At 41.7% G+C, this 25,654-nt stretch overlaps 1 protein-coding gene across 1 annotated transcript in view; it reads right to left on the reverse strand.

Annotated features, from left to right (window-relative positions):
* Window positions 1-25,329, reverse strand: part of LOC132780767 (protein argonaute-3) — a 95,834-nt gene extending 70,505 nt beyond the window's left edge. The window contains exon 1 of the mRNA XM_060784534.2: window positions 25,074-25,329. Within this exon, the coding sequence (XP_060640517.1) occupies window positions 25,074-25,092 (19 nt within the window). The 5' untranslated portion in view covers window positions 25,093-25,329. The remainder of the gene's footprint in view (window positions 1-25,073) is intronic.
* Between the last annotated feature and the right edge of the window lie 325 nt (window positions 25,330-25,654).

Consider the following 25,654-nt stretch of genomic DNA (forward strand, 5'->3'; position numbering starts at 1 on the left):
GTAAAAGAGAGAAACGTGCCAAGAGGAAGGCGCGTCAAGCCAACCCCGACCGAGACTGCCTTCCACCTGGAAACCAATGCCCTCACTGTGGGAGAAGATGCAGATCAAGAATAGGGCTTCACAGTCACCTACGGATCCACCAGAATACTGATCCTGGAAGACTATCCTACTTAGCAAACAAGGGATCGCCTAAGTAAGTAAGCAAAGAGCATTCTGAAGTCCACCAAAGACGGAATTAAACCAAACTTGAGACAGAGAACTGCCATGACCAACAGAAAATACTGGAAGGGTTTGGTGGGCATTGACGTTGAGTTTTGGAGTTGTAGTTCACCTACATCCAGAGAGCACTGCAGACTCAAACAATGATCGATCTGGACCAAACTTGGCAGGAATACTCAGTATGCCCAAATGTGAACACTGGTGGAGTTTGGGGAAAATAGACCTCTGGGAGTTGTGGTTGCTCGGATTTATAGTTCACCTACAATCAAAGAGCATTCTGAACCCCATCAATGATAGAATTGGGCCAAACTTCCTACACAGAAACCCCATGCCTTGAAAGGACTTGCTTGCATGAGCCTCCCTCCAGCCTTACACGCTGTCCTTCACCCACACATGTGTACCATGATGCCATGTGCCGAGCACACCTGCTCTCCCTTCCCTGCTTGGAATCTCAGAAACAGCCCTCCCCTTGGCTGAGAGGCCAACCAATCACAACGGAGAAGGGCTTTGATTGGAGGATTTCACTGTCTGTTTCCAAAGGGGAAGAGAAGGACAGTCAGAGAGATCTTTGGTCTTCTCTGCCAAAGGGGTTCCCAAGACCATCAGAAATATATGTTTTTTTATTGTCTTTGGCGACCCAGACCCCCAGGTTGAAAAATGCTGCTTTAAAGCCTTCCTCTTGGTTACGACATGAAATGTACTCATATTCCACTGGTAGTTATTAATCCTTACATTTGCAAAGTTCTTTGCAATATATGTGTGTTCTTCCCATCAAAACACGTCTACTAGTAATATATTGCCCCCGTCTTCATTTTTATGAAGCTAACCAAAGTGTTTGGAGTAGATACATTCCTGCCATCATCGCTTTCATTTGTTTTCAGCTGAAATTCATTATTCCGATAAATATGAACCAAACCATCAAACTGCTAGCACTAGCGCTCTCTCTCTCTCTCTAAATTCCATCATTTAACTGTTGTAATCTCTGCTTCCATGATTCCTGCATAGTAACACGTAAGATCAGAAAGGTAAATCTAGTCTGGAAACAGGGAAGTAGCATAAAAGAACCTTCTTTTCCAGAGGTGGAAATAATGTTGTCTTCCAGATGTTACTGGATGACCCTACCCAGCATTCCTGTGCTAGAAAGGGTTTCTGGAACATACAGTGCAACAAAATCTGAAGATATGCATAATTCCCATTTCTGCAAAAGAAAATGCATAGCTTTTGAGCATGAAACCAGCACCACAGCCACAAGCCACCCGTGATTCAGAAACAAACTAATGTTTGACTGCTCCAGAGATGTGTACAGATCCAGCCAATGCCTCTTGAGTTCTAAGAATATAATCCATCAAGGCCAAGGCATCAATCAATCCATCCAAGGAAAAAGGGAATCCTCTACATTGGGAAAACAGCTCATTTCAATGCCTAGTAATCTGGGATGAGTATTCATAAACCCACACCTGCTCTCGCAGCATAGGTCAAGCAATGAATCCCAACTATCTAACCCGGTGATTTCCAATCTTTATTTGACCAGGGATCACGCTCCAATATTAGTACCGAAAGGGTTATGAATCGGTTTTTCACCAACTTTAGATTTGGTTTGGTTATTCAGGGTGCTGATTCACATCAGCTCTATTTTCCGATACACAACATATGCCATCCAGTAGTCGCCATCTACTTGCCCACAAAAAACCATACATAAAACGCTAGAGCTGATGTGGTAGTGGTAACCTTTTGGGGGAATCAACCTTTTCTCTCTTGACATGCCTATTGCCTTGGCACTATAAGAGGATTTTGCAAGACCAGTCGCTCTCGTTGCCGCGTGGTTTCGAGGCAACAGTGTAGTAATGGAGAGGCTGCGGACCATATTTTCGTTCTTGCAGACCACTGGTAGACCAAATGAAGGAAACACTGAGCAGCATTCCATGGACACAGATACTAAAAGACAAGGGAGTTATGGATGGATGGGAATTTCTCAAGAGTGAAATACTCAAGGCACAATTGCAAACTGTGCCAACAAAGAGAAAAAATAGGACAAGTCAAAGAAGCCAGAATGGATGTCCAAAGAACTTCTAACTGTGCTAAGACACAAAAGAGACATGCACAAGAAGTGGAAAAAGGGAGAAATCACCAAAGAAGAATTCAAACAAATAGCCAACACCTGTAGGGAAAAGGTCCGCAAGGCTAAAGCACAAAACGAGCTCACGCTTGCCAGGGACATTAAAAACAATAAAAAGGGCATCTTTTCTTAAGTCAGTAGAAAAAGGAAAAACAAGGAGGCGATAGGGCCTCTTCGAGTAGAAGACAGGGGGTCGGGAAAAGGCAGAACTACTTAATGCCTTCTTTGCCTCGGTCTTCTCACAAAAAGAAAGTCATCTTCAACCTCAGCAAGATGGAGTGGATGAGGGATTAGAGGACATCCAACCCCAAATTAGGAAACAAGTCATCCAGGAATACCTGGCCGCTCTAAATGAGTTCAAGTTCCCAGGGCCAGATCAACTACACCCAAGAGTACTGAAGGAACTAGCGGAAGTCATTTCGGAACCATTGGCAATCATCTTTGAGAGTTCTTGGAAAACGGGAGAAGTTCCAGCAGACTGGAGGAGGGCCAATGTGGTCCCAATCTTCAAGAAGGGAAAAAAAGATGACCCAAACAATTATCGTCCGGTCAGCCTCAAGTCGATACCAGGCAAGATTCTGGAAAAGATTGTTAAGGAAGTGGTCTGCAAACAGAAACAAATGCGGTCATAGCTAATATTCAACATGGATTTATCAAAAACAAGTCATGCCAGACTAATCTGATCTCTTTTTTCGATAGTTACAAGCTGGATAGATGTGGGTAATGCCGTGGATGTAGCGTACCTGGATTTCAGTAAGGCCTTCGACAAGGTCCCCCATGACCTTCTGGCAAGGAAACTAGTCCAATGTGGGCTAGGCAAAACTACGGTGAGGTGGATCTGTAATTGGTTAAATGGACGAACCCAGAGGGTGCTCACCAATGCTTCCTCTTCATCCTGGAAAGAAGTGACGAGCAGAGCGCCAGAAGCAGGGTTCCGTCCTGGGCCCGGTCCTGTTCAACATCTTTATTAATGACTTAGATGAAGGGCTAGAAGGCATGATCATCAAGTTTGCAGACGACACCAAATTGGGAGGGATAGCCAATACTCCAGAGGACAGGAGCAGAAGTCAAAACGATCTTGACAGATAGAGATGGGCCAAAACTAACAAAATGAAGTTCAACAGGGACAAATGCAAGATACTCCACTTTGGCAGGAAAAACAAAATGCAAAGATACAGAATGGGGGACGATGCCTGGCTCGAGAGCAGTACATGTGAAAAAGACCTTGGAGTCCTCGTGGACAACAAATGAGCCAACAATGCCATGTGGCGGCAAAAAAAGCCAATGGGATTGTGGCCTGCATCAATAGGAGCATAGTGTCTAGATCTAGTGAAGTCATGGTACCCCTCTATTCTGCTTTGGTTAGACCAGACCTGGAATATTGTGTCCAGTTCTGGGCACCACAATTCAAGAGATATTGACAAGCTGGAATGTGTCCAGAGGAGGGCGACTAAAATGATCAAGGGTCTGGAGAACAAGCCCTATGAGGAGGGGCTTAAGGAGCTGGGAATGTTTAGCCTGAAGAAGAGAAGGCTGAGAGGAGATATGATATCCATGTAAAAATATGTGAGAGGAAGCCACAGGGAGCAAGCTTGTTTTCTGCTTCCCTGGAGACTAGGACACGAAACAATGGCTTCAAACTACAAGAAAGGAGATTCCATCTGAATATGAGGAAGAACTTCCTGACTGTGAGAGTCGTTCAGCAGTGGAACTCTCTGCCCCAGAGTGTGGTGGAGGCTCCTTCTTTGGAAGCTTTTAAATAGAGGCTGGATGGCCATCTGTCAGGGGTGATTTGAATGCAATATTCCTGCTTCTTGGCAGGGGGTTGGACTGGATGGCCCATGAGGTCTCTTCCAACAATTTGATTCTATGATTCTATGATTCTATTCTATGACTGGTGGTCCACAGACCACAAGTTGGGAACTTCTGATCTAACCAATGGTTCAGAGCCTTTTTTTTCCACCTTGCCCCTCCCCAAAAAATCTCTAAAATCCTAGTGCCCCCCATGACATATAATTTTTATTATTCATAGAATCATCGAGTTGGAAGAGACCACTTGGGCCATTTAGTCCAACCCCCTGCCATAAAGGAAAAGCACAATCTAAGTACTCCTGACAGATGGCCATCCAGATATTTTATTTATTCATGTGGAGAAAAGCCATGAACTTGGTCTAAACAAGCTTCCAAAGAACATGACATCTAGGAAAGAGAAAAACAAAAGGTTGCATTTATTTGAACAATATACATTAAATTCAGGGTAAATTCCTAACAAAATTAATGATGACAATGCCACTGTTTTATTAGCACAAGGAATATGAAGAAAGCATTACGTGCTACAGCCAATAAAGTCAGACAATACTTAACTGAGACTGTTTAGGTTGAGAAATTTAACCACAAATGGTAATTAATTACAGTGTTTTGTGTTTTTAGTTAATGGACAACCAATACTGTATAGAAATTAAGATAAATATGTAGTTTCACTATATTTGAATAGGTCTTTGTAGTTGAACAGTATTCCTCCTCTGCTGTTCTTCACATTCTGTGGGTTTTTACCACATGAATACGTGCTCAAATTTTGTAAATTTCTTTGTACAGAGAGAACGTGTGTGCTGGCAAATCTCATTTCACGATCTTTATTTTTCTTAAATAAAAAAAGGCAAATGCATACACAGAATTACCCTAGATCTCCTCAGTACTACTCTCAAAATGAGTCATTTGAAACCTGTCATTATTTGGAAACCTAATGTATTCAGCTCTCTCCCCGCCCGCCCCTTTTTTATTCCCACCCCGTGACAAAGGCTGTGCATGTTGCCACCCACCGGCTTGAGCTGTTGATATGATCACACACACGTGCAGAAAAGCAAACAGGAAATACAAGGACATCACATCATGTTTTTTCATCTCCACTGAAGTGTGTTGAGAATACATTTCCAAGAGCGCACCTAGAAATCTTTCCATATATAGGGAAGTATTTGCGGGAAGTACAAAGAACACACAGTAGACAGACACTCAGCTTTAAGGCACAGGAGAAAATGCTTTCAACAAGTTGCTTTGAGTCTCCTTTATGGAGAGAGAACAAGCAAGGCATAAGTAAATAGTAGGGCTGGGCAACCATGGAAAAATTTGTTTCTAAACTCAATTCTTTTTTAGGGGGTTTTTGCATTTCGATTTTTAAAAGAATTCCGATTTTTTTCTTTAAAAAAGTTCGAAATTTACAAAATTTCGGAAATTACGAAACAATTACGAATCGATTCGTTAATGGCGGATGCGACCGCGCAATACGCTAAAAAAACCTCCAAATGGGACAGGGGGAACTTCTGAAGCTTCTCTCTCCCTCTGTTGTTGACTGTTGGTGTGATAATTATATATTCTTTCACTGATAAAACAAACAACAACTATAAAACTTGCACCAGACATGCGGAAATAATAACGAAACGATTTCGAAACGATTTCGAAACAATTACGAAACAATTACGAAACGAATTGAAAAATTCGTTTCGATTTTTAGTTGCTCCTGGATGGTTCAATATCGCTTCGTTATAAAAAAAATAACGAATTACGAAATTAACGAACGAAACCGCCCAGCCCTAGTAAATAGAATAATAACATTAGCTTGCCTTGTAACCAGCTCTTCATGATTAGTTCATGCACTGAGTTCATCACAAAGGAAAATTATTGAATATCAAAACAAATATAAATGTAGTTTAAAAAAAAACAGGCAAATCGAGGAGATAAACAAGCAATCTAGCCACACTGCTATAACTTTCGTGTGTTGTATTTATAAACAAACCACAGAATCATAGAATTGGAAGATACTCCCATCTAGACCAACCCTCATCCATGGAGGAAGACACAATCCAAGTCCTCCTGACAATGGTCTTCCAGCCTCTGTTTAAAAGCCTCCAGAGGAGAAGACTCCACCAAACTCTGAGGCAGAGAGTTCCACTATTGAACAAACTTTAGGAAGACATTTGTTCATTTAAAAATGTTACAAGGACACTAATGGAAAGCCTTGTGGCTTCTTCCTATTACAGCATGAGATCTCAGAGGGATAGACTGCTGAAAGAGACAGATCTGTGTTCCATGGGAAGCAAACCCCTTATTGAAAAGGTATGTTGAACAGATATTGCTCCATATTCATAGAATCATAGAGTCATTGAATCACTGAGTTGGAAGAGACCTCATGGGCCATCCAGTCCAACCCCCTGCCAAAAAGCAGGAAGGTTGCATTCAAAGCACTCCCAACAGATGGCCATCCAGCCTCTGCTTATAAGTCATAGAATCATAGAATCAAAGAGTTGGAAGAGACCTCATGGGCCATCCAGTCCAACCCCCTGCCAAGAAGCAGGAATATTGCATTCAAATCACCCCTGACAGATGGCCATCCAGCCTCTGTTTAAAAGCTTCCAAAGAAGGAGCCTCCACTACACTCTGGGTCAGAGAATTCCACTGCTGAATGGCTCTCACAGTCAGGAAGTTCTTCCTCATGTTCAGATGGAATCTCCTCTCTTGTAGTTTGAAACCATTGTTCCGTGTCCTCGTCTCCAGGGCAGACGAAAACAAGCTTGCTCCCTCCTCCCTATGCCTTCCCCTCACATATTTATACATGGTCATCATGCCTCCTTTCAGCCTTCTCTTCTGCAGTCTAAACATGCCCGGCTTTTTAAGCCGCTCCTCATAGGGCTTGTTCTGCAGACCCTTGATCATTTTAGTCACCTTCCTCTGGACACATTCCCGTTTGTCAACATCTCCCTTCAATTGTGGTGCCCGGAATTGGACACAGTGTGATTTCAGGTGTAGTTTGACCAAGGCAGAACAGAGAGGCAGCATGACATTAGGCTCCTATTTATGCAGGCCAAAATCCCATTGGCTTTTTTTGGCCGCTGCATGACATTCCTTGCTCATGTTCACCTTCCTGTCCACGAGGACTCCAAGATCTTTTTCGCACACAATAATAATAATAATAATAATAATAATAATAATAATCTTTATTTATACCCCACCACCATGTCCCCAACGGGGACTTGGGGCAGCTTACATGAGGCCAAGCCCAGACAACATATTACAGCAAAATAAAACCAAAAACATAAGCAACAAGCAACAACATCATAATTACATAAAAACATATGAATACATTAACAATATGTACTGCTGTTGAGCCAGGCATCGTCCCCCATTCTGTATCTTTGCATTTCATTTTTTCTGCCTAAGTGGAGTATCTTGCATTTGTCCCTGTTGAACTTCATTTTGTTAGTTTTGGCCAATCATCTCTCTAATCTGTTTAGATCATTTTGAATTCTGCTCCAGTCTTCTGGAGTGTTGGCTATCCCTCCCAATATGGCGTCATCTGCAAACTTGATGATCATGTATTCTAACCCTTTATCTAAGTCAGGGGTCCTCAAACATTTTAAACAGAGGGCCAGGTCACAGTCCCTCATACTGTTGGAGGGTCGGGTTATAATTTGAAAAAAAACAGGAATGAATTCCTATGCACACTTATTTGTAGTGCAAAAAACACTTAAAATAATACAATAATAAAAATGAAGAACAATTTTAACAAATATAAATTTATTAGTATTTCATTGGAAAGTGTGGGCCTGCTTTTGGCTGATGAGATAGGATTGTCGTTGTTGTTGTGTGCTTTCAAGTCATTTCAGACTTAGGTTGACCCTGAGCGAGGGCCGGGTAAATGACCTTGGGGGTCCATATCCGGCCCCCAGGCCTTAGTTTGAGGACCCCTTATCTAAGTCATCAATGAAGATGTTGAACAGGCCCAGGCACAGAACGGAAGGCTCCTTATGGTTTTCCACTCATAACTTCTTTCATGGATTAGAGGAAGCATTGGGAAGAATCACCCTTATATTTAACATTTATATTAATATGTTTTTAACTCCACGTTTTAAAGTTTAAACGTTGTTACGTTTTTATAATCTAATTGATAATTATATGTTATTGTTGTGTTATATGTTAGGTTTCATATATATGTGAGGCATTAAATTTTTCCGTGAATATGTTGGAAATCACTTTGAGTCCCTCCCCCGCCCACCCCGGGTGAGAAAAGTGGTATACAAGTGAAGTAAATAAAAATAGGGGGAACAACCTCTGTTTGGTTGACTGGGAATTTACTATTACACATTTATGGGGAAGCACCTTTGAGTAAAATATGCATCCTACAAATTCAAAGTTTCAAAACCCACCTACACATATTTTGTATCTTTCTTCATAGAAGTGATTCTAGCCAGCTATTTGCTTTAGCAAAATGACTAAATGAGTGACTACAGGAACGAGGTAAAGCCAAGTCTCCTGTTTTTACATGGTGCAGATAACAACTTGTGAGCACCATTTAAATGACAATGACTGGAACGGCGATTCGACAGATGAGACTGTTTTACTGTTTTAATGATTGTTTGACTGTTTATTTTAATTTGTTTTACTGTGTATTTTAATTTGATTTATGTCTAACTCTAATTCTATAATTGTAATTGTGCAGGCATTAAATTTTGCCATTACCTATGTGGAAACCGCTTTGAGTCCCCTTCGGGGTGAGAAAAACGGTATACAAATGTTGTAAATAAATAAATAAATACATCCAAAGAAACAATAGACCTAGAAAAAGAGCTCAGAGATCTTCAATCTTTACATACACATCTGATTTTTAACTGTGCTTTAGTCTCTTTTAAAAGTGGAGGCACAATAAACAGTTCTGGCCCAGCTTATCTGTCCGAATGTATCTCCCTCTATGAACCACCGTGGAGTTTAATATAATCTCACAGGTGAGACTGGCAGAGACGAGAGACAGGGCCTTCTCAGTGGTGGCCCCTCGGCTATGGAACTCCCTCCCTGGGGAAATTAGATCAACCCCCTGACCTTCCGCAAGAGAGTGAAAACCTGGCTTTGTGACCAAGTCTTTAGAGAACTTGTACAATAGATAAGACTTGGAACAATGTGCAATGACCATTGAACGACCCAGATTACGCTTGTGGGTTACACGTTTAACTCTGAATGAATTGTTTTAATTGTTTTAATGTACTTTTAATGTTACTACAAAGATAACCAGCTGAAGCCTAACCCTGCCAAGACACAAGTGTGTGCTTTCCACCTATGCAACCGTGAAGCCAACAGGAAATTGAAAGTCACTGAGGAAGGTCAAGAGCTTGAACATTATTTCCATCCTAAATATCTTTGTTGTTTAATATCTTTACTAACGATCAGCCACAACCACCACTCACAAAGAGCTTTATATATGCTAATGACTTTGCCGTAACAACACAAGCAAAAGACCTTGAAACAGTTGAACTCCAACTTACTAATGCCTTGAAAGATCTCTCCAGACTCTTCAAAGATAACCACCTGAAGCCTGACCCTGCCAAGACACAAGTGTGTGCTTTCCACCTATGCAACCATGAAGCCAACAGGAAATTGAAAGTCACCGAGGAAGGTCAAGAGCTTGAACATTGTTTCCATCCTAAATATCTCGGTGTCACCTTAGATTGAGCACTAGCATATAGGAAACACTGCTTGAACAACAAACACAAAGTAGCTGCACAAAATAACATCCTGTGGAAACTTACTGGCAACACATGGGGTGTAAACCCAGAATTAGTAAGAACATCAGCCCTAGCCTTGTCTTACTCAACTGCCGAGTATGCCTGCCCTGTTTGGCATAGGTCTGCCCATACAAAGCAGGCGAACAGAGCATTGAAAGAAACATGCAGAATAATCACAGGATGTCTTAAACCTACACCTGTTGATAAACTCTACAAGCCAGCTGGCATTGCCCCCCCCCCCCCCCGATGTGTGACAGGAAGTTGCTGCTAAATGTGAGAGAAATAAGGATGAACACTGTGAAAGCCATCCACTCAGTAGACTCAAATAAACAAATAAATAAATAAATGTACTTTTAAATTCTATTTTAATATTTATTTGAATGTACATTGTGTTTTAAGGCATCTAATAGTTGCCTGTATGTAATGTCGCTTTGACTCTCCTCTTGGGTGTGAAAGGCAGGGTAGAAATGTTGTAAATAAATAAATAAATGGGAACACATTTCCCAAAGACAATTATGATTTCACAGATTTATTTCACAGAACAAGATTGATGTTCCTTTCCTTGTTTCTCAAATTCACAACCAAATCAAACCACTATAAATTATACTAATTAAAGTAAGGGTATCAAATAGACGACCAAGGATATAACAGGCTCAGAGACAGAGGAAGTAATTTAGTATTACAGAAGCAAACAATAACAGAGGAATTAATTTAGGATTACAGAAGCAAACAATATCCAATCTACCCTTGTTCTTTTACTCCTAGGACATTTCTGTATCATATAACTCTTTCAGGTCAACAGAATAACATTTATCGTTTCAGGATACACAGTTCATGTAGATGAACAATTACATGAGTGACTCATAAAATATCTCAGAAAGATAAACACAGAACTCTGCCTCTGAGGATTCATCGTTTTCAGATTTTTCCTCCTGAGAAGGTCAAAATATCCAAACAGTTGGCCTTAAACCTGCTTAGTTCGTTGCCAATTTCTGAAATAAATCATTATTTTAAACACAAGCAGCTCAAGCGCACACTTCAGTGAATCTACTCTTCTGTTTTGAAAAAAGAACATCCGTAGGCAGAGTGTGACATATTCACTGCCACCCCATATGTTAAAAAACCCCAAACCACACACCAAAGAAAAGGAAACTCCATCACTACTGTAAAAAAATCATTATTCACACCCACCTCAGACCTCATGGAGTCTCACCTTTTGTCTGTTAACTTCTACAGTCAGCATGTTGGTTTGACAAGGAGGAGAAAGCCCTAAATCACAGCTTATACTTGATGTTCAAAAACTCCTTGCAGTAAAAAACTGTTATTTTGGTTAATATACCATTAAAGTCAGGCATTGTGAAGACAAAAAACAAGAACTTAGGAAGCACTTAAAACAGCTGTATTAACTGTTCCTAGTGTTGTAAAAGGTAGTAAGCGGATATGATACATAAAATATAGACGAGAGCTTTCCAAACATTTCATGTTGGTGACACACTTTTGAGACACCTTGATTAGCATTGAATGGCCTTGCAGCTTCAAAGACTGGCTCATTCCTACCTGAGGGAATTTATTTATTCTATTTGTATCTCCAACAAGAATGATTGACAACTGGGACATACAGGGAGAAAACGTGGAGCCATGACAGACTTTGTATTTCTAGGTGCAAAGATTACTGCAGATGCAGACTGTAGGCAGGAAATCAGAAGACGCTTACTTCTTGGGAGGAGAGCAATGTCCAGTCTCGATAAAATAGTAAAGAGTAGAGACATCAGACTGGCAACAAAGATCCGCCTAGTCAAAGCCATGGTATTCCCTGTAGTAACCTACGGATGTGAGAGCTGGACCTTAGGGAAGGCTGAGCGAAGGAAGATAGATACTTTTGAACTGTGGTGCTGGAGGAAAGTTCTGAGAGTGCCTTGGACTGCGAGAAGATCCAACCAGTCCATCCTCCAGGAAATAAAGCCCGACTGCTCATTGGAGGGAAGGATACTAGAGACAAAGTTGAAGTACTTTGGCCACATCATGAGGAGACAGGAAAGCCTAGAGAAGACAATTATGCTGGGGAAAGTGGAAGGCAAAAGGAAGAGGGGCCGACCAAGGGCAAGATGGATGGATGGCATCCTTGAAGTGACTGGACTGACCTTGAAGGAGCTGGGGGTGGTGACGGCCGACAGGGAGCTCTGGCGTGGGCTGGTCCATGAGGTCACGAAGAGTCGGAGACGACTGAACGAATGAACAACAAATTCGTATCTCCCCTTTCTCTACCCCGAAGAGGACTCAGGTTAGCTTTACTGCGGCAACTATTCAATGCCTTTAGACAAAAAGCAGTCAAAATACATTGAAGTATAAAAAATTAAAATTAAATGCACATTAAAATATATAAAACACTAGGTGTCCCCTGCCACGCGTTGCTGTGGCCCAGTCTGTTGATCTGAAAATAAAGCAATGAGAAAGTGTTGGTTTCTAATATATGTAACGTCTTTCTGCTTGTGGGTAAACAGTATTTCTTGCTGTTTCTTTGTCAGTGTTGATGTGGAGATTGTCTGGTTTGCCCACCCGGGAACATGCAAAATATCATTGTCCTTCTTTAAGGGTCCCTTTCAAATCTATGATACTATATCTGTGTGTGAATCATATCTATCTATCTATCTATCTATCTATGTATGGCTGGGTGGCTCTTTGTCAGGAGGACTTTGACTGCGTTTTCTTGCCCTGATGAAGGGAGTTGGATTGGATGGCCTTAAGTATTTTCTGTTGGTCATGGGGTTTCTGTGTGGGACGTTTGCCCTGATTCTGTCATTCGTGGGGTTCAGAATGCTTTTTGATTGTAGGTGAACTGTAAATTCCAGGGACTACAACTCCCAAATGTCAAGGTCTATTTCCCCCAAACTCCATCTGTGTTCATATTTGGGCGTATTGAGTGCTTGTGCCAAGTTTGGTCCAGATCCATCATTGTTTGAGTCCACAGTGCTCTCTGGATGTAGGTGAACTACAACTCCCAAACCCAAGCTCAATGCCCACCAAACCCTTCCAGTATTTTCTGTTGGTCATGGGAGTTCTGTGTGCCAAGTTTGGTTCAATTCCATCGCTGATGGAGTTCAGAATGCTCTTTGATTGTAGGTGAACTATAAATTCCAGCAACTACAACTCCCAAATGAAAAAATCATAATTTTTTGAGTGATGGTCACTCCTTGTGTTGTGAGACGCTTTGTTGCCAAATTTGGTGTGATTTCGTTCATTGGTCCTTTTGTTTTTAAGGTACTCATTATGCACAGAGCATTTTGTGTGTGTATATATATACAGGGTTAGTCAAAATGCATAGGCCAAACATACATACAATTGTATGTATGTTTGGCCTATGCATTTTGACTAACCCTGTATATATATATAGAGAGAGAGAGAGAGAGAGAGAGATAGATTGCATTCGCTATTAAAATTACGCCATCCTCAATCATAATCTGGGCCATTCCAAAGATCAACTGCACATATTTTGAGGCTATTGTTGCACTATAGATTAGCCTGCAATCCTTTGCTGGGTGGTATTAGCAGGCAGGAAACAGACAGTTTTTGAAGCTGCAAGATCATTAAATGCTAATCAAGGTGGCCAATTGCAATATTCACACTTGCTTCAAGCAGACAAGAGTTATTTTTCTCACTTTGGACATTCCACAGATATATAAACCTCACTTGCCTAGGTTGCAACAGACCTCACAACCTCTGAGGATACCTGCCACAGATGTGGGTGAAACGTCTGGAGAGAATGCTTCTGCAACATGGCCATACAGCCCAGAAAATTCACAGCAACCCAGATCTTAATTATTTCCGTCCCTTCCAACAATATGGAAAAAATATAGTTCATCAATAGTCTGATTTCATCAATCACAAAGAGTTTTGAAACAACATTGGCTGTTATTTATATTCCCCATATCTTCTCTCAAAACACTCAAGATGTCATTTGTAGAGTTCCAAGGCCGTCCTGCATTCAGACATTTACCTGACCCATATCCATTTATTAACTTCAATAAAGTGACTGGGCCACGGACCTTCAGACCATATCCTAACAGGAGTACTGATTCAATTCCTCATGAGTACCTATATTAATAAAAAAAATTAAAACTAAATACAAACTCTCCAATAATAGAGGTGTTTCAAACACCTCTAAGTTCAGGAAGCAAAAATCCACCCACTTCTCTTAAGGCAACTATTCAAATCACTCTTGAACAGCAAGAATAATTTATTTCAAAACAACCAGATTTACGAGAACTCACTAAGGCTTGATGACTAGGTGTTACTGTGCAGAAACTGAGCAACTTTCCTATACTTACTGCGGCATCTACCCTTGTGAACAATACTAAGGGTCAGACCAGCTCGCACACATAACATACAGTAGCAATGTTGTAGTAGAGCCTGTGAGTAATGTTACAAACAGTAGTTTGAGTGCCAGAAGGGGGAAAAGGGTTACTCGGTAGCAAGAATCTGATGATGAGCAGCAGAGAAAGAGGATCCGGGACATACTTACAGCACCTACAGATGAAGAGTCATTTGAGGGATTCTCTGGGGATGATGGGTCAATGAGTGAAGGGGAAGAAGGAGACTTAAAATACTGGAGGGATTTTTGGGGGGGGGGGAGGAATTGATGCAGGACAATGGGAGTTACAGTTCTGCAAACCCCACCAATGATGGATCTGGACCAAACTTGGCACATACAGAGACCTATCATGACCAATTTTAGCAGATACAGTTTTTGAGAGGACATGGACCTGGGATGATCAAAGTGGTGTGCATTTTCTAATGGGGCCATTCATAAAATCCAAAAATAAAGACTGACTTTTTCTACTAAATAGCATTAAAATGACCTAACTCTGGCATCGCCAGGTACCTATGCTAGTATATTAATAATTAATAATATTAATAATTTTAAATAATTACCTGCCTCTCCTTACAGTTCGGTGCGGGGTACAACATAGAATCATAGAATCAAAGAGTTGGAAGAGACCTCATGGGCCATCCAGTCCAATACCCTGCCAAGAAGCAGGAATATTGCATTCAAATCACCCCTGACAGATGGCCATCCAGCCTCTCTTTAAAAGCTTCCAAAGAAGGAGCCTCTACCACACTCCGGGGCAGAGAGTTCCACTGCTGAACAGCTCTCACAGTCAGGACGTTCTTCCTCATGTTCAGATGGAATCTACTCTCTTGTAGTTTGAAGCCATTGTTCCGCGTCCTAGTCTCCAAGGAAGCAGAAAACAAGCTTGCTCCCTCCTCCCTGTGGCTTCCTCTCACATATTTATACATGGCTATCATATCTCCTCTCAGACTTCTCTTCTTCAGGCTAAACATGCCCAGCTCCTTAAGCCGCTCCTCATAGGGCTTGTTCTCCAGACCCTTGATCATTTTAGTCGCCCTCCTCTGGACACATTCCAGCTTGTCAATATCTCTCTTGAATTGTGGTGCCCAGAATTGGACACAATATTCTAGGTGTGGTCTAACCAAAGCGGACTAGAGGGGTAGCATGACTTCCCTAGATCTAGACACTATGCTCCTATTGATGCAGGCCAAAATCCCATTGGCTTTTTTTGCCGCCACATCACATTGTTGGCTCATGTTTAACTTGTTGTCCACGAGGACTCCAAGATCTTTTTCACACATACTGCTCTCAAGCCAGGTGTCCCCCATTCTGTATCTTTGCATTTTGTTTTTCCTGCCAAAGTGGAGTATCTTGCATTTGTCCCTGTTGAACTTCATTTTGTTAGTTTTGGCCCATCATCTCTCTAATCTGTCAAGATCATTTTGAATCCTGCTCCTGTCCTCTGGAGTATTGGCTATCCCTATCCCTCCCAATTTGGTGTCGTCTGCAAACTTGATGATCATGCCTTCTAGCCCTTCATCTAAGTCATTAATAAAGATGTTGAACAGCACCGGGCCCAGGACGGAACCCTCTGGCACTCCGCTCGTCACTTCTTTCCAGGATGAAGAGGAAGCCTTGGTGAGCACCCTCTGGGTTCATCCATAGTTATTAAAATGCATCCATAAAAGCACGGATTAACTATTATTAGTGGATTGTTGTAGGTTTTTTTGGGCTATATGGCCATGTTCTAGAGGCATTCTCTCCTGACATTTCGCCTGCATCTATGGCAAGCATCCTCACTACCTCTGAGGATGCTTGCCATAGATGCAGGCGAAATGTCAGGAGAGAATGCCTCTAGGACATGGCCATATAGCCCAAAAAAACTTATAACAACCCAGTGATTCCGGCCATGAAAGCCTTCGACAACTATTATTAGTATTATAAAAATATTAATTACCCGCCTCTCCTTACAGCTCAAAGCAGGGTACAACATAGTTATTAAAATGCATTAATTTCATGTCATTTTTACTGGCTCAAAGGGTGAGGGATACTTTTTGGATGGTTTGATCCATGTGACAAAATAATTTGACTGACAAAATGCCTTGGGCAAGTTATCTGTATTAGTATTTTTAGTATTTTAGTTTTTATTTTGCACATGTGGCAGGCTTATTGTTATTATATTGTGTATGATTTTGCTTTATCATGTTTTTTTTATACTCATATGTTATATGTATTTTACTGTGTTGTTATTGTGTTTTGGTTTTATTTTATTGTAATATGCTGTTGGGCTTTTCCTCATGTAAGCCACCCCGAGTCCCCATTGGGGAGAAGGTGGCGGGGTATTAAATAAAGTTATTATTATTATTATTATTATTATTATTATTATTATTATATACCAATACAGATGCTCTAATTGTAATGAAACATAGTCCTCCTGTACCCTGGAAATTAATGCAACATTTCTTATAATTTTACATCCTTCACCATAGTGTTAGTCTCTTCTGAATTTACATAGCTATATATAACGGGTCATGATATGTCCAAGTGGAAACTATGTTTTGTTTTATAAAGGGAATGATAATATTAATATGAAAAATGTCTCTTAATCCAAATGTTAACATATTTTCTGTTAAACATTGTTTTTTAATTCAATAAAGTCTGAAAACTAAAAAAAATGCATCCATAAATGCATTATTAAATTATTATTATTATTATTATTATTATTATTATTATTATTATTTGTTTACTTATATCTGGAGACCATGCCCTACAAGGAGCGTCTTAAAGAACTGGGTCTGTTTAGCCTGTAGAAGAGAGGGTTGAGAGGATATAGGCTTGTATAAAGATGTGAAAGAGTATCATAAGGAGGAGGAAGAAGGCTTGTTTTCTGCTGCCCTGGAAACTGGGTCTCGGAAAAATGGTTTCAAATAACAGTAAAGGAGATTCCACGTGAACTTCCTAACCGTGAGAGCTGTTCAGCAGTGAAAATCTCTCCCTAGAGATTAGTGGAAGTTCCTTCATTGGAAGCTTTTAAACAGTGGCTGGATGACCATCTCTCAGAGATTATTATTGTATATTTATTATATCCAATATAATATAAGATACAATATAATACATAATATAATACAATATAATATATATAATTGTATTTTATACATGATTTCTGTATTATGGGATTTTAATTTTTATACTAGGATGATTTTATGCTTTGTCTGAATGGTTAAATTTTATGTATGTCTTATGTTTAATGGTTTTAACTGATTTTAAGTTCATAGGTATATGTGGTAATTAGTCATTATGATTTCTTTGTGTACTGTATGTTAACACTGAATTTTTGCCATTAGTATGTTGTAAACCACCTTGAGTCCCCCTGGGGTGAGAAAGGCGGTATATAAATACAATAAATAAATAAATATTGAATTTTTGTATATTTTAAGTTGCATTGCAATGTGTTTCTAATTGTGAGCTGCTTTGAGTCTCCACTAACCACTAGGGAGAGATTTTCACTGCTGAACAGCTCTCACGGTTAGGAAGTTCACGTGGAATCTCCTTTACTGTTATTTGAAACCATTTTTCCGAGACCCAGTTTCCAGGGCAGCAGAAAACAAGCCTTCTCCCTCCTCCTTATGATACTCTTTCACATCTTTATACAAGCCTATCTCCTCTCAACCTTCTCTTCTGCAGGCTAAACAGACCCAATTCTTTAAGACGCTCCTTGTAGGGCATGGTCTCCAGATATAAGTAAACATATAATAATAATAATAATAATAATAATAATAATAATTTAATAATGCATTTGTGGATGAATTTTTTTGAGTTTTCAGACTTTATTGAATTAAGAAACAATGTTTAACAGAAAATACATTAACATTTGGATTAAGAGACATTTTTCATATTAATATTGTCATTCCCTTTATAAAACAAAACAAAACTACAGTAAGTTATAGTTTCCACCTAGACATATCATGACCCGTTATATATAGCTTTGTAAATTCAGAAGAGACTAACACTATAGTGAAGGATGTAAAATTATAAGAAATGTTGCATTAATTTCCAGGGTACAGGAGGACTATGTTTCATTACAATTAGAGCCCCCGGTGGCGCAGTGGGTTAAAGCCCTGTGCCGGCAGGACTGAAGACCGACAGGTCGCAGGTTCGAATCCGGGGAGAGGCGGATGAGCTCCCTCTATCAGCTCTAGCTCCTCATGCGGGGACATGAGAGAAGCCTCCCACAAGGATGATTAAACATCAAAATCATCCGGGCGTCCCCTGGGCAACGTCCTTGCAGACGGCCAATTCTCTACAACAGGATGCTCCTGACACGACAAAAAAAAATTACAATTAAAGCATCTGTATTGGTTAATAAATAATAATAATAATAATAATAATAATAATAAAAACTTTATTTAATACCTTGCCACCATCTCCTCAATGGGGACTCGGGGCGGCTTACATGAGGTCAAGCCCAACAGCATATTACAATAAAATAAAACTAAAACACAATAACAACACAGTAAAATACATACAACATATGAGTACAAAAAAAACATGAAAAAGCAAAATCATACACAATATAATAACAATGATCTCTCAACAGACCTCACTACCTCTGAGGATGCTTGCCATAGATGCAGGTGAAACGTCAGGAGAGAATGCCTCTAAAACATGGCCATATAGCCCAAAAAACCTACAACAACCCATAATGTTACTGATATTTCTGTGTTGTCTCACTTTGATAATACGTGCTTGTAGAGTTACCTTGACCTCTGAAGTGGTCCCCTATAAAGACTGAACAGGTACAACTCTTGGATGATATTCCCAATTGGAATCACAACAGAGAATACATCCCAAGGTTGGAAAAAGTCCTGAGTGGATGCTGATGATTGGTCAGAACAGGGGGTTATTGTGTGGCAATAGATCAACCACTTCTTTGCTCTGCTTGTGTAAAAAAAAACCTGCTTGATTTGCACTGCTGAAAAGCTTTGCAAAAAGAAAAAGTATAGAATGAAGGAGATGTAGTTTTTAAAATGGAATTCTCATTGATGTTTTCAATGATTGTAAATCCTGTATGTCCTGATTTGCAGATGCCTTTGTTTGCAGAAGGTGCTGACAGTTTGGGAAAATGTTGCTGCAGAGAGGAAGTAACTTTTGAAGGATAAAAGTACATCAGGACAGAACTAGTTAGCTTGTACTCCCCTAATTTCCCAGCTGCTTGAAGTATCAACCTATACATACTTTCCAACCGAGTGTTCAATAAACTATAGTTGTGTCATTGTTAAGATCCCACATATGCCTCCTTGTCTGTTAGAAGTATGGAGAACCAATTAACATCTGTATAGCCAGCATAGACCAATGAGATAATTGATTGCTGTAGTCCAATGAGAATGTGTCTCTAATTCTGTCAAAGTAATAAAAGCCTTGAAGCCCCATTTGGGGGTGTGACATGCATTCTGTCCCTATTGCTGGGCCCACAATAAGCAGCTTCTGCACTTGGATTTCTACTTGTGGTGTGTCTTCAATTATATCGCCCTCTTGAGCCCTTATAGTGTTGAGGCTTATTAAATATGGTTTTCTGCGGGCAAGCAGATGGCGACTACTGGATGGCATATGTTCTGTATCAGAAACTAGAGCTGGTGTGGTCTATCCAATGCAATTTTCTGAATCAGCACCCAAATAACCAAACCGAATCGAAAGTTGACCAAAAACTGATTCGTAAACCTTTTGGTATTAATGTTGGAGAGTAGCCCCTGGTTAAAGTGGTCCCTGGTCAAAAAAAAAAGGTTGAGAACCACTGCTTTAGATAAATCCATATTTAAGTCAGATGTTGGTGGGGAAGTGAGGAATGCACAAGCATGGCACTATCATGACACGATCTCTCCGATTATCTAGTGAGGCCCTGCTCAAGATCCCACCTGCGTTGCAAGCGCGATTGGTGGAGACGAGGGACAGGGCCTTCTCCGTGGTGGCCCCCGACTCTGGAACTCTCTCCCCAAGGATATCAGACAAGCCCCAACATTGGCAGTCTTTAGGAAGAGCTTGAAGACGTGGTTGTTCCAGTGTGCCTTCCCAGAATAGGACACTCCTAGCATCATGCCCCAATTGCACTTTACTAGAGATTAAGATTGTCTGCACACTGCACTTATCTCCAAAAACCTATCCATCTCACCTGTCATGTTCAGCATTTTAAAATTTTAATCATTCCATTTGGCCCAGCCTTAGTTTTAAATGTGTCATGGTGTTATTGTCTAATGTTTATTGCTATTGTTTTAATGTTTATTGCTTGTTTTATGAGTTTATTTATTGTTGTATTTGTTATGCTGTTGTTTTATTGATGTGTTTGGCCTCAGCCTCTTGTAAGCCGCACCGAGCCCTTCGGGAGATGTTAGTGGGGTATAAATAAAGGTTTATTATTATTATTATCAATGGCGAAACCTCCTGGCCTCCCTGGGAACATTGCCACAAATGGCTGCCTTCCTGACCAAACCCAAAAAACAGTACACTCTCCCATGATGGCATATGTTCTGTATCAGAAACTAGAGCTGATGTGGTCTATCCAATGCAATTTTCTGAATCAGGGCCCAAATAACCAAACCAAATCGAAATTTTACCAAAAACTGATTCATAACCCTTTTGGTACTAATGTTGGCGAGTGATCCCTGGTCAAAAAAAGGTTGGGAACCACTGCTTTAGATAAATCCATATTTAAGTCTCAGATGTTGGTGGGGAAGTGAGGAATGCACAAGCATGGCACTATCAGTGGCAAAATTTCCTGGCCCCCCTGGTAACATTGCAACAAATGTCTGCCTTCCCGACCAAATCCAAAAAAACAGTCCACTCTCCCATGACAGCATATGTTCTGTATCAGAAACTAGAGCTGATGTGGTCTATCCAATGCAATTTTCTGAATCAGGGCCCAAATAACCAAACCAAATTGAAATTTAACCAAAAACTGATTCATAACCCCTTTGGTACTAATGTTGGTGAGTGGTCCCTGGTCAAAAAAAGGTTGGGAACCACTGCTTCAGATAAATCCATATTTAAGTCTCTGATGTTGGTGGGGAAGTGAGGAATGCACAAGCATGACACTATCAGTGGCAAAATTTCCTGGCCTCCCTGGTAACATTGCTACAAATGTCTGCCTTCCCTACCCAATCCAAAAAACAGTCCACTCTCTCATTATGGCACATGTTCTGTAAGACATATGTTCTGTATCAGAAACTAGAGCTGATGTGGTCTATCCAATGCAATTTTCTGGATCAGCGGCCAAATAACCAGACAGAAGTTGACCAAAATCTGGACAATATTTAGATTTTATTAACGAATATGTGATTATTTTATATGTATACTACTTACTGGGGGGACATATAGGGAGCGGTCAACCCCCCTGTGTAAGGAGCTCCACTGGCTGCCATTTATTTTCCGGTCCCAATTCAAGGTTCAGGTTATCACCTACAAAGCCTTAAACGGTTTGGGACCCGCCTACCTTCGTGACCATATCTCTCTCCATGAACCACCTCAGGCCCTCCGACCCTGTCCTGCTCTCGTCACTGCCAGTGTCACAAGCTTGTCTGGTAAGTACAAGGAAGAGAGCCTTTTCCGCTGTGGCCCCCTGATTCTGGAACTCACTGCCTGGAGAAATTAAGAAAGCCCCTTCTCTAGAGGTTTTTAAGAACCACCTTAAAACCTGGCTTTTCCACTGTGCCTTGGATGAGTAGGTATGCAATTTCACATGACTGTTTAGCTTAACGTTCTGTCATTGGAGTAGATATCCCCTCTTGTGGGAAAGCTTGACTCCACAACCCCCGCCATAATGAGTACTACTCCGCATATTATCTGCTTCTCTCTTTTATCTTGTCTGAGTTTTTAATTAGTTTTCATTAGTTTTTTTAATCATTACATGTAGCCCACCCATTGTCTCTGTGCCTGTATCTATTGTAATTCTTATATTGTTATGTATTCATATGTTTTATGTAATTATGATGTTGTTTATTGTTTGCGTTTTCGGTTGTGTTTTGGTTTTCTTATTGTAATTGTTGTTCGGGTCTGGCCCCATGTACGCCACTCCGAGTCCCCATTGGGGAGATGGTGGCGGAGTATAAAGTTTATTATTATTATTATTGTTATTGTTGTTTTCTTGTCTGGTTGTAAGCCGCCCCGAGTCCCTCTAGGGCAGGCATGGGTAAACTTCGGCCCTCCTGGAGACAAGACAGAGGTCCTACTGGTCAGTCGTAAGGCCGAACAGGGCATAGGGTTACAGCCTGTGCTGGACGGGGTTACACTCCCCCTGAAGACACAGGTTCGCAGCTTGGGAGTGATCCTGGACTCATCGCTGAGCCTGGAACCCCAGGTTTCAGCGGTGACCAGGGGAGCATTTGCACAGTTAAAACTAGTGCGCCAGCTGCGCCCGTACCTTGGGAAGCCTGACTTGGCCGCGGTAGTCCATGCTCTAGTCACATCCCGTTTAGACTACTGCAATGCAATCTATGTGGGGTTGCCCTTGAAGACTGTTCGGAAACTTCAACTGGTCCAGCAAGCAGCAGCCAGATTACTCACCGGAGCATCATACAGGGAGCACACCATCCCCCTGCTGTGTCAGTTCCACTGGCTGCCGGTTCAGTTCCGAGCACAATTCAAGGTGCTGGTTTTGATCTACAAAACCCTATACGGTTCCAGTCCAGCGTATCTGTCCGAACGTATCTCTCTCTACGTCCCACCCCGGAGTTTGAAATCATCTGGGGAGGCCCTGCTCTCGGCCCCACCGCTATCACAAGTGAGGTTGGTGGGGACGAGGAGCAGGGCCTTCTCAGTGGTGGTCCCTCACCTGTGGAACTCACTCCCGGGGGAAATTAAGTCATCAACATCCCTCCTCTCCTTCAGGAGGAAAGTAAAGATGTGGTTGTGGGAACAGGCCTTTGGGCAATCTCACAACTAGATAAGGACAATCAGATGACTAGGACTGACAGGACTAATAAAGTGGAATTGGAAATTAGACTATGAGATGGCTAACGCTGACCGTTAATGAAGAGTAATGGGTTTGTATTGGTTTTATTGTTGTAATGCAGGAACTGATGTTTAAGTGTTAATTACTGCTATATTGTTTTACTATTGTTATGTGATGCCGGCATTGAATTGTGCCTTTGTAAGCCGCCCTGAGTCCCCTCCGGGGTGAGATGGGCGGGGTAGAAGTAACCGAAATAAATAAATAAATAAAAATTGGACTTCAACTCCCACAATTTCTAACAGCTGGTAAGGAATTGTGGGAGGGCAGTAGGCTGTTAGGAACGGTGGGAGTTGAAGTCCAAAACACCTGGAGGGCCGAAGTTTGCCCATCCTTGCTCTAGGGCAGTGGTTCTCAACATTCCTAATGCCGCGACCCCTTAATACAGTCCCTCATGTTGTGGTGACCCCCAACCATAATACTGTTTTCATTACTACTTCATAACAGTCATTTTACTACTGTTATAAATCCTAATGTAAATATCTGATATGCAAGATGCATTTTCATTCACTGGACCAAACTGGGCACAAATACCCAATATGCCCAAATGTGAATGCTAGTGGGGTTGGGGGAGGATTGGTTTTGTAATTTGGGAGTTGTAGTTGCTGGGATTTATAATTCACTTATAATTAAAGAGCATTCTGAACTCCACCAGCGATGGATTGGAACCAAACTTGGCTCCCATGACCAATGGAAAACACTGGAAGGGTTTGTTGGGCATTGACCATGAGTTTGGGAGTTGTAGTTCACCTATATCCAGAGAGCACTGTAGACTCATGCGATGGTGGATCTGGACCAAACTTGGCACGAATACTCAATATGTCGAAATGTGAACACTGGTGGAGTCTGGGGAAAATAGATCTTGACATTTCGGAGTAGTACTTGCTGGGATTTATAGTTCACTTATAATTAAAGAGCATTCTGAACTCCACCAGCGATGGATTGGAACCAAACTTGGCTCCCATTACCAATGGAAAACACTGGAAGGGTTTGTTGGGCATTGACCTTGAGTTTGGGAGTTGTAGTTCACCTATATCCAGAGAGCACTGTGGACTCATGCGATGGTGGATCTGGACCAAACTTGGCACGAATACTCAATATGTCGAAATGTGAACACTGGCGGAGTCTGGGGAAAATAGATCTTGACATTTGGGAGTTGTAGTTGCTGGGATTTATAGTTCACTTATAATTAAAGAGCATTCTGAACTTCACCAGTGATGGATTTGAACCAAACTTGGCTCCCATGATCAATGGAAAACACTGGAAGGGTTTGATGGGCATTGAAATTGAGTTTGGGAGTTGTAGTTCACCTATATATCCAGAGAGCACTGTGGACTCATGCAATGGTGGATCTGGACCAAACTTGGCACGAATACTCAATATGTCCAAATGTCAACACTGGTGGAGTCTGGGGAAAATAGATCTTGACATTTGGGAGTAGTAGTTGCTGGGATTTATAGTTCATGACAATCAAAGAACATATTGAACTCCACCAACGATAGAATTGGCTCAAACTTCCCACATGGAATCCCCATGACCATCAGAAAATACTGTTTTCTTATGGTCTTTGGCGACCCCTCTGACACCCCCTCGTGACCCCCCCCAGGGGTCCTGACCCCCCAGGTTGAGAAACACTGCTCTAGGGAGATGAGGCGGGGTACAAATAAATCTTACAACAATTATTCATACAATTTAACTCTACAAGCATTAAAACAGAACTAGATATTGTTCTTAAAGAATATAAGGACGAAAACATACACAGGTAAAAGGACATGACAGCGAAGGGTAAACACGCCCGGCCTCGGGAGCAGGTTCCGGGCCTCTTACCCTCGCCCGTGGCCTCACCTGCGCTGCCGACGTCCATTCATGGAGCTGGGCGCGGCCGCTTTCTCCCGAGTTCTTGTTCCCGGCGGAGCCTTTTCGGGCCGGACCGGCCGGACCCGAGACAGCCGCGGCCTTCCCCTCACTGAAGGCCGAAGGAGCCGCCCGCAGCCCGGCTTGCTCCTTCTCCCGCTCTTCCTCACAACTGACTGGATTCCGAACCCTCGCTGAGTGAGGCGCGCACGCATGCGCGTTCCTTTCCTTCCGTCCCTATCGCTCCGGAAGTCCGCCCCCTTTCGGTGGAGATGCTTCCCTTGGCTTGCCATCAACACGCATGCGCACTTCTCCTCACTTGCTTCCTGCCTCGGACAGTTCTCCCCCACCTTTGCCTCTCAGCCCGCTCAACTTGGCGCTCGCTCGTGCAAACCTTGTGCGCATGCGCGTTGCGTGAAGGGCCGTTATGCAAATTAAGAGGCGTTCCTCCTCGCCTCAGGCCCCTCCCACACAGCTGTATTCAATCCACAATGAGCTGGACTATATGGCTGTGTGGAAAAGTTCTTAGGCCCCATCCAGGCAGGTTCTATATCAGGTATAAGCCAACTTGG

The sequence above is a fragment of the Anolis sagrei genome, chromosome X (assembly GCF_037176765.1).
Source record: "Anolis sagrei isolate rAnoSag1 chromosome X, rAnoSag1.mat, whole genome shotgun sequence".
In the NCBI taxonomy this organism is placed as follows: Eukaryota; Metazoa; Chordata; class Lepidosauria; order Squamata; family Dactyloidae; genus Anolis; species Anolis sagrei.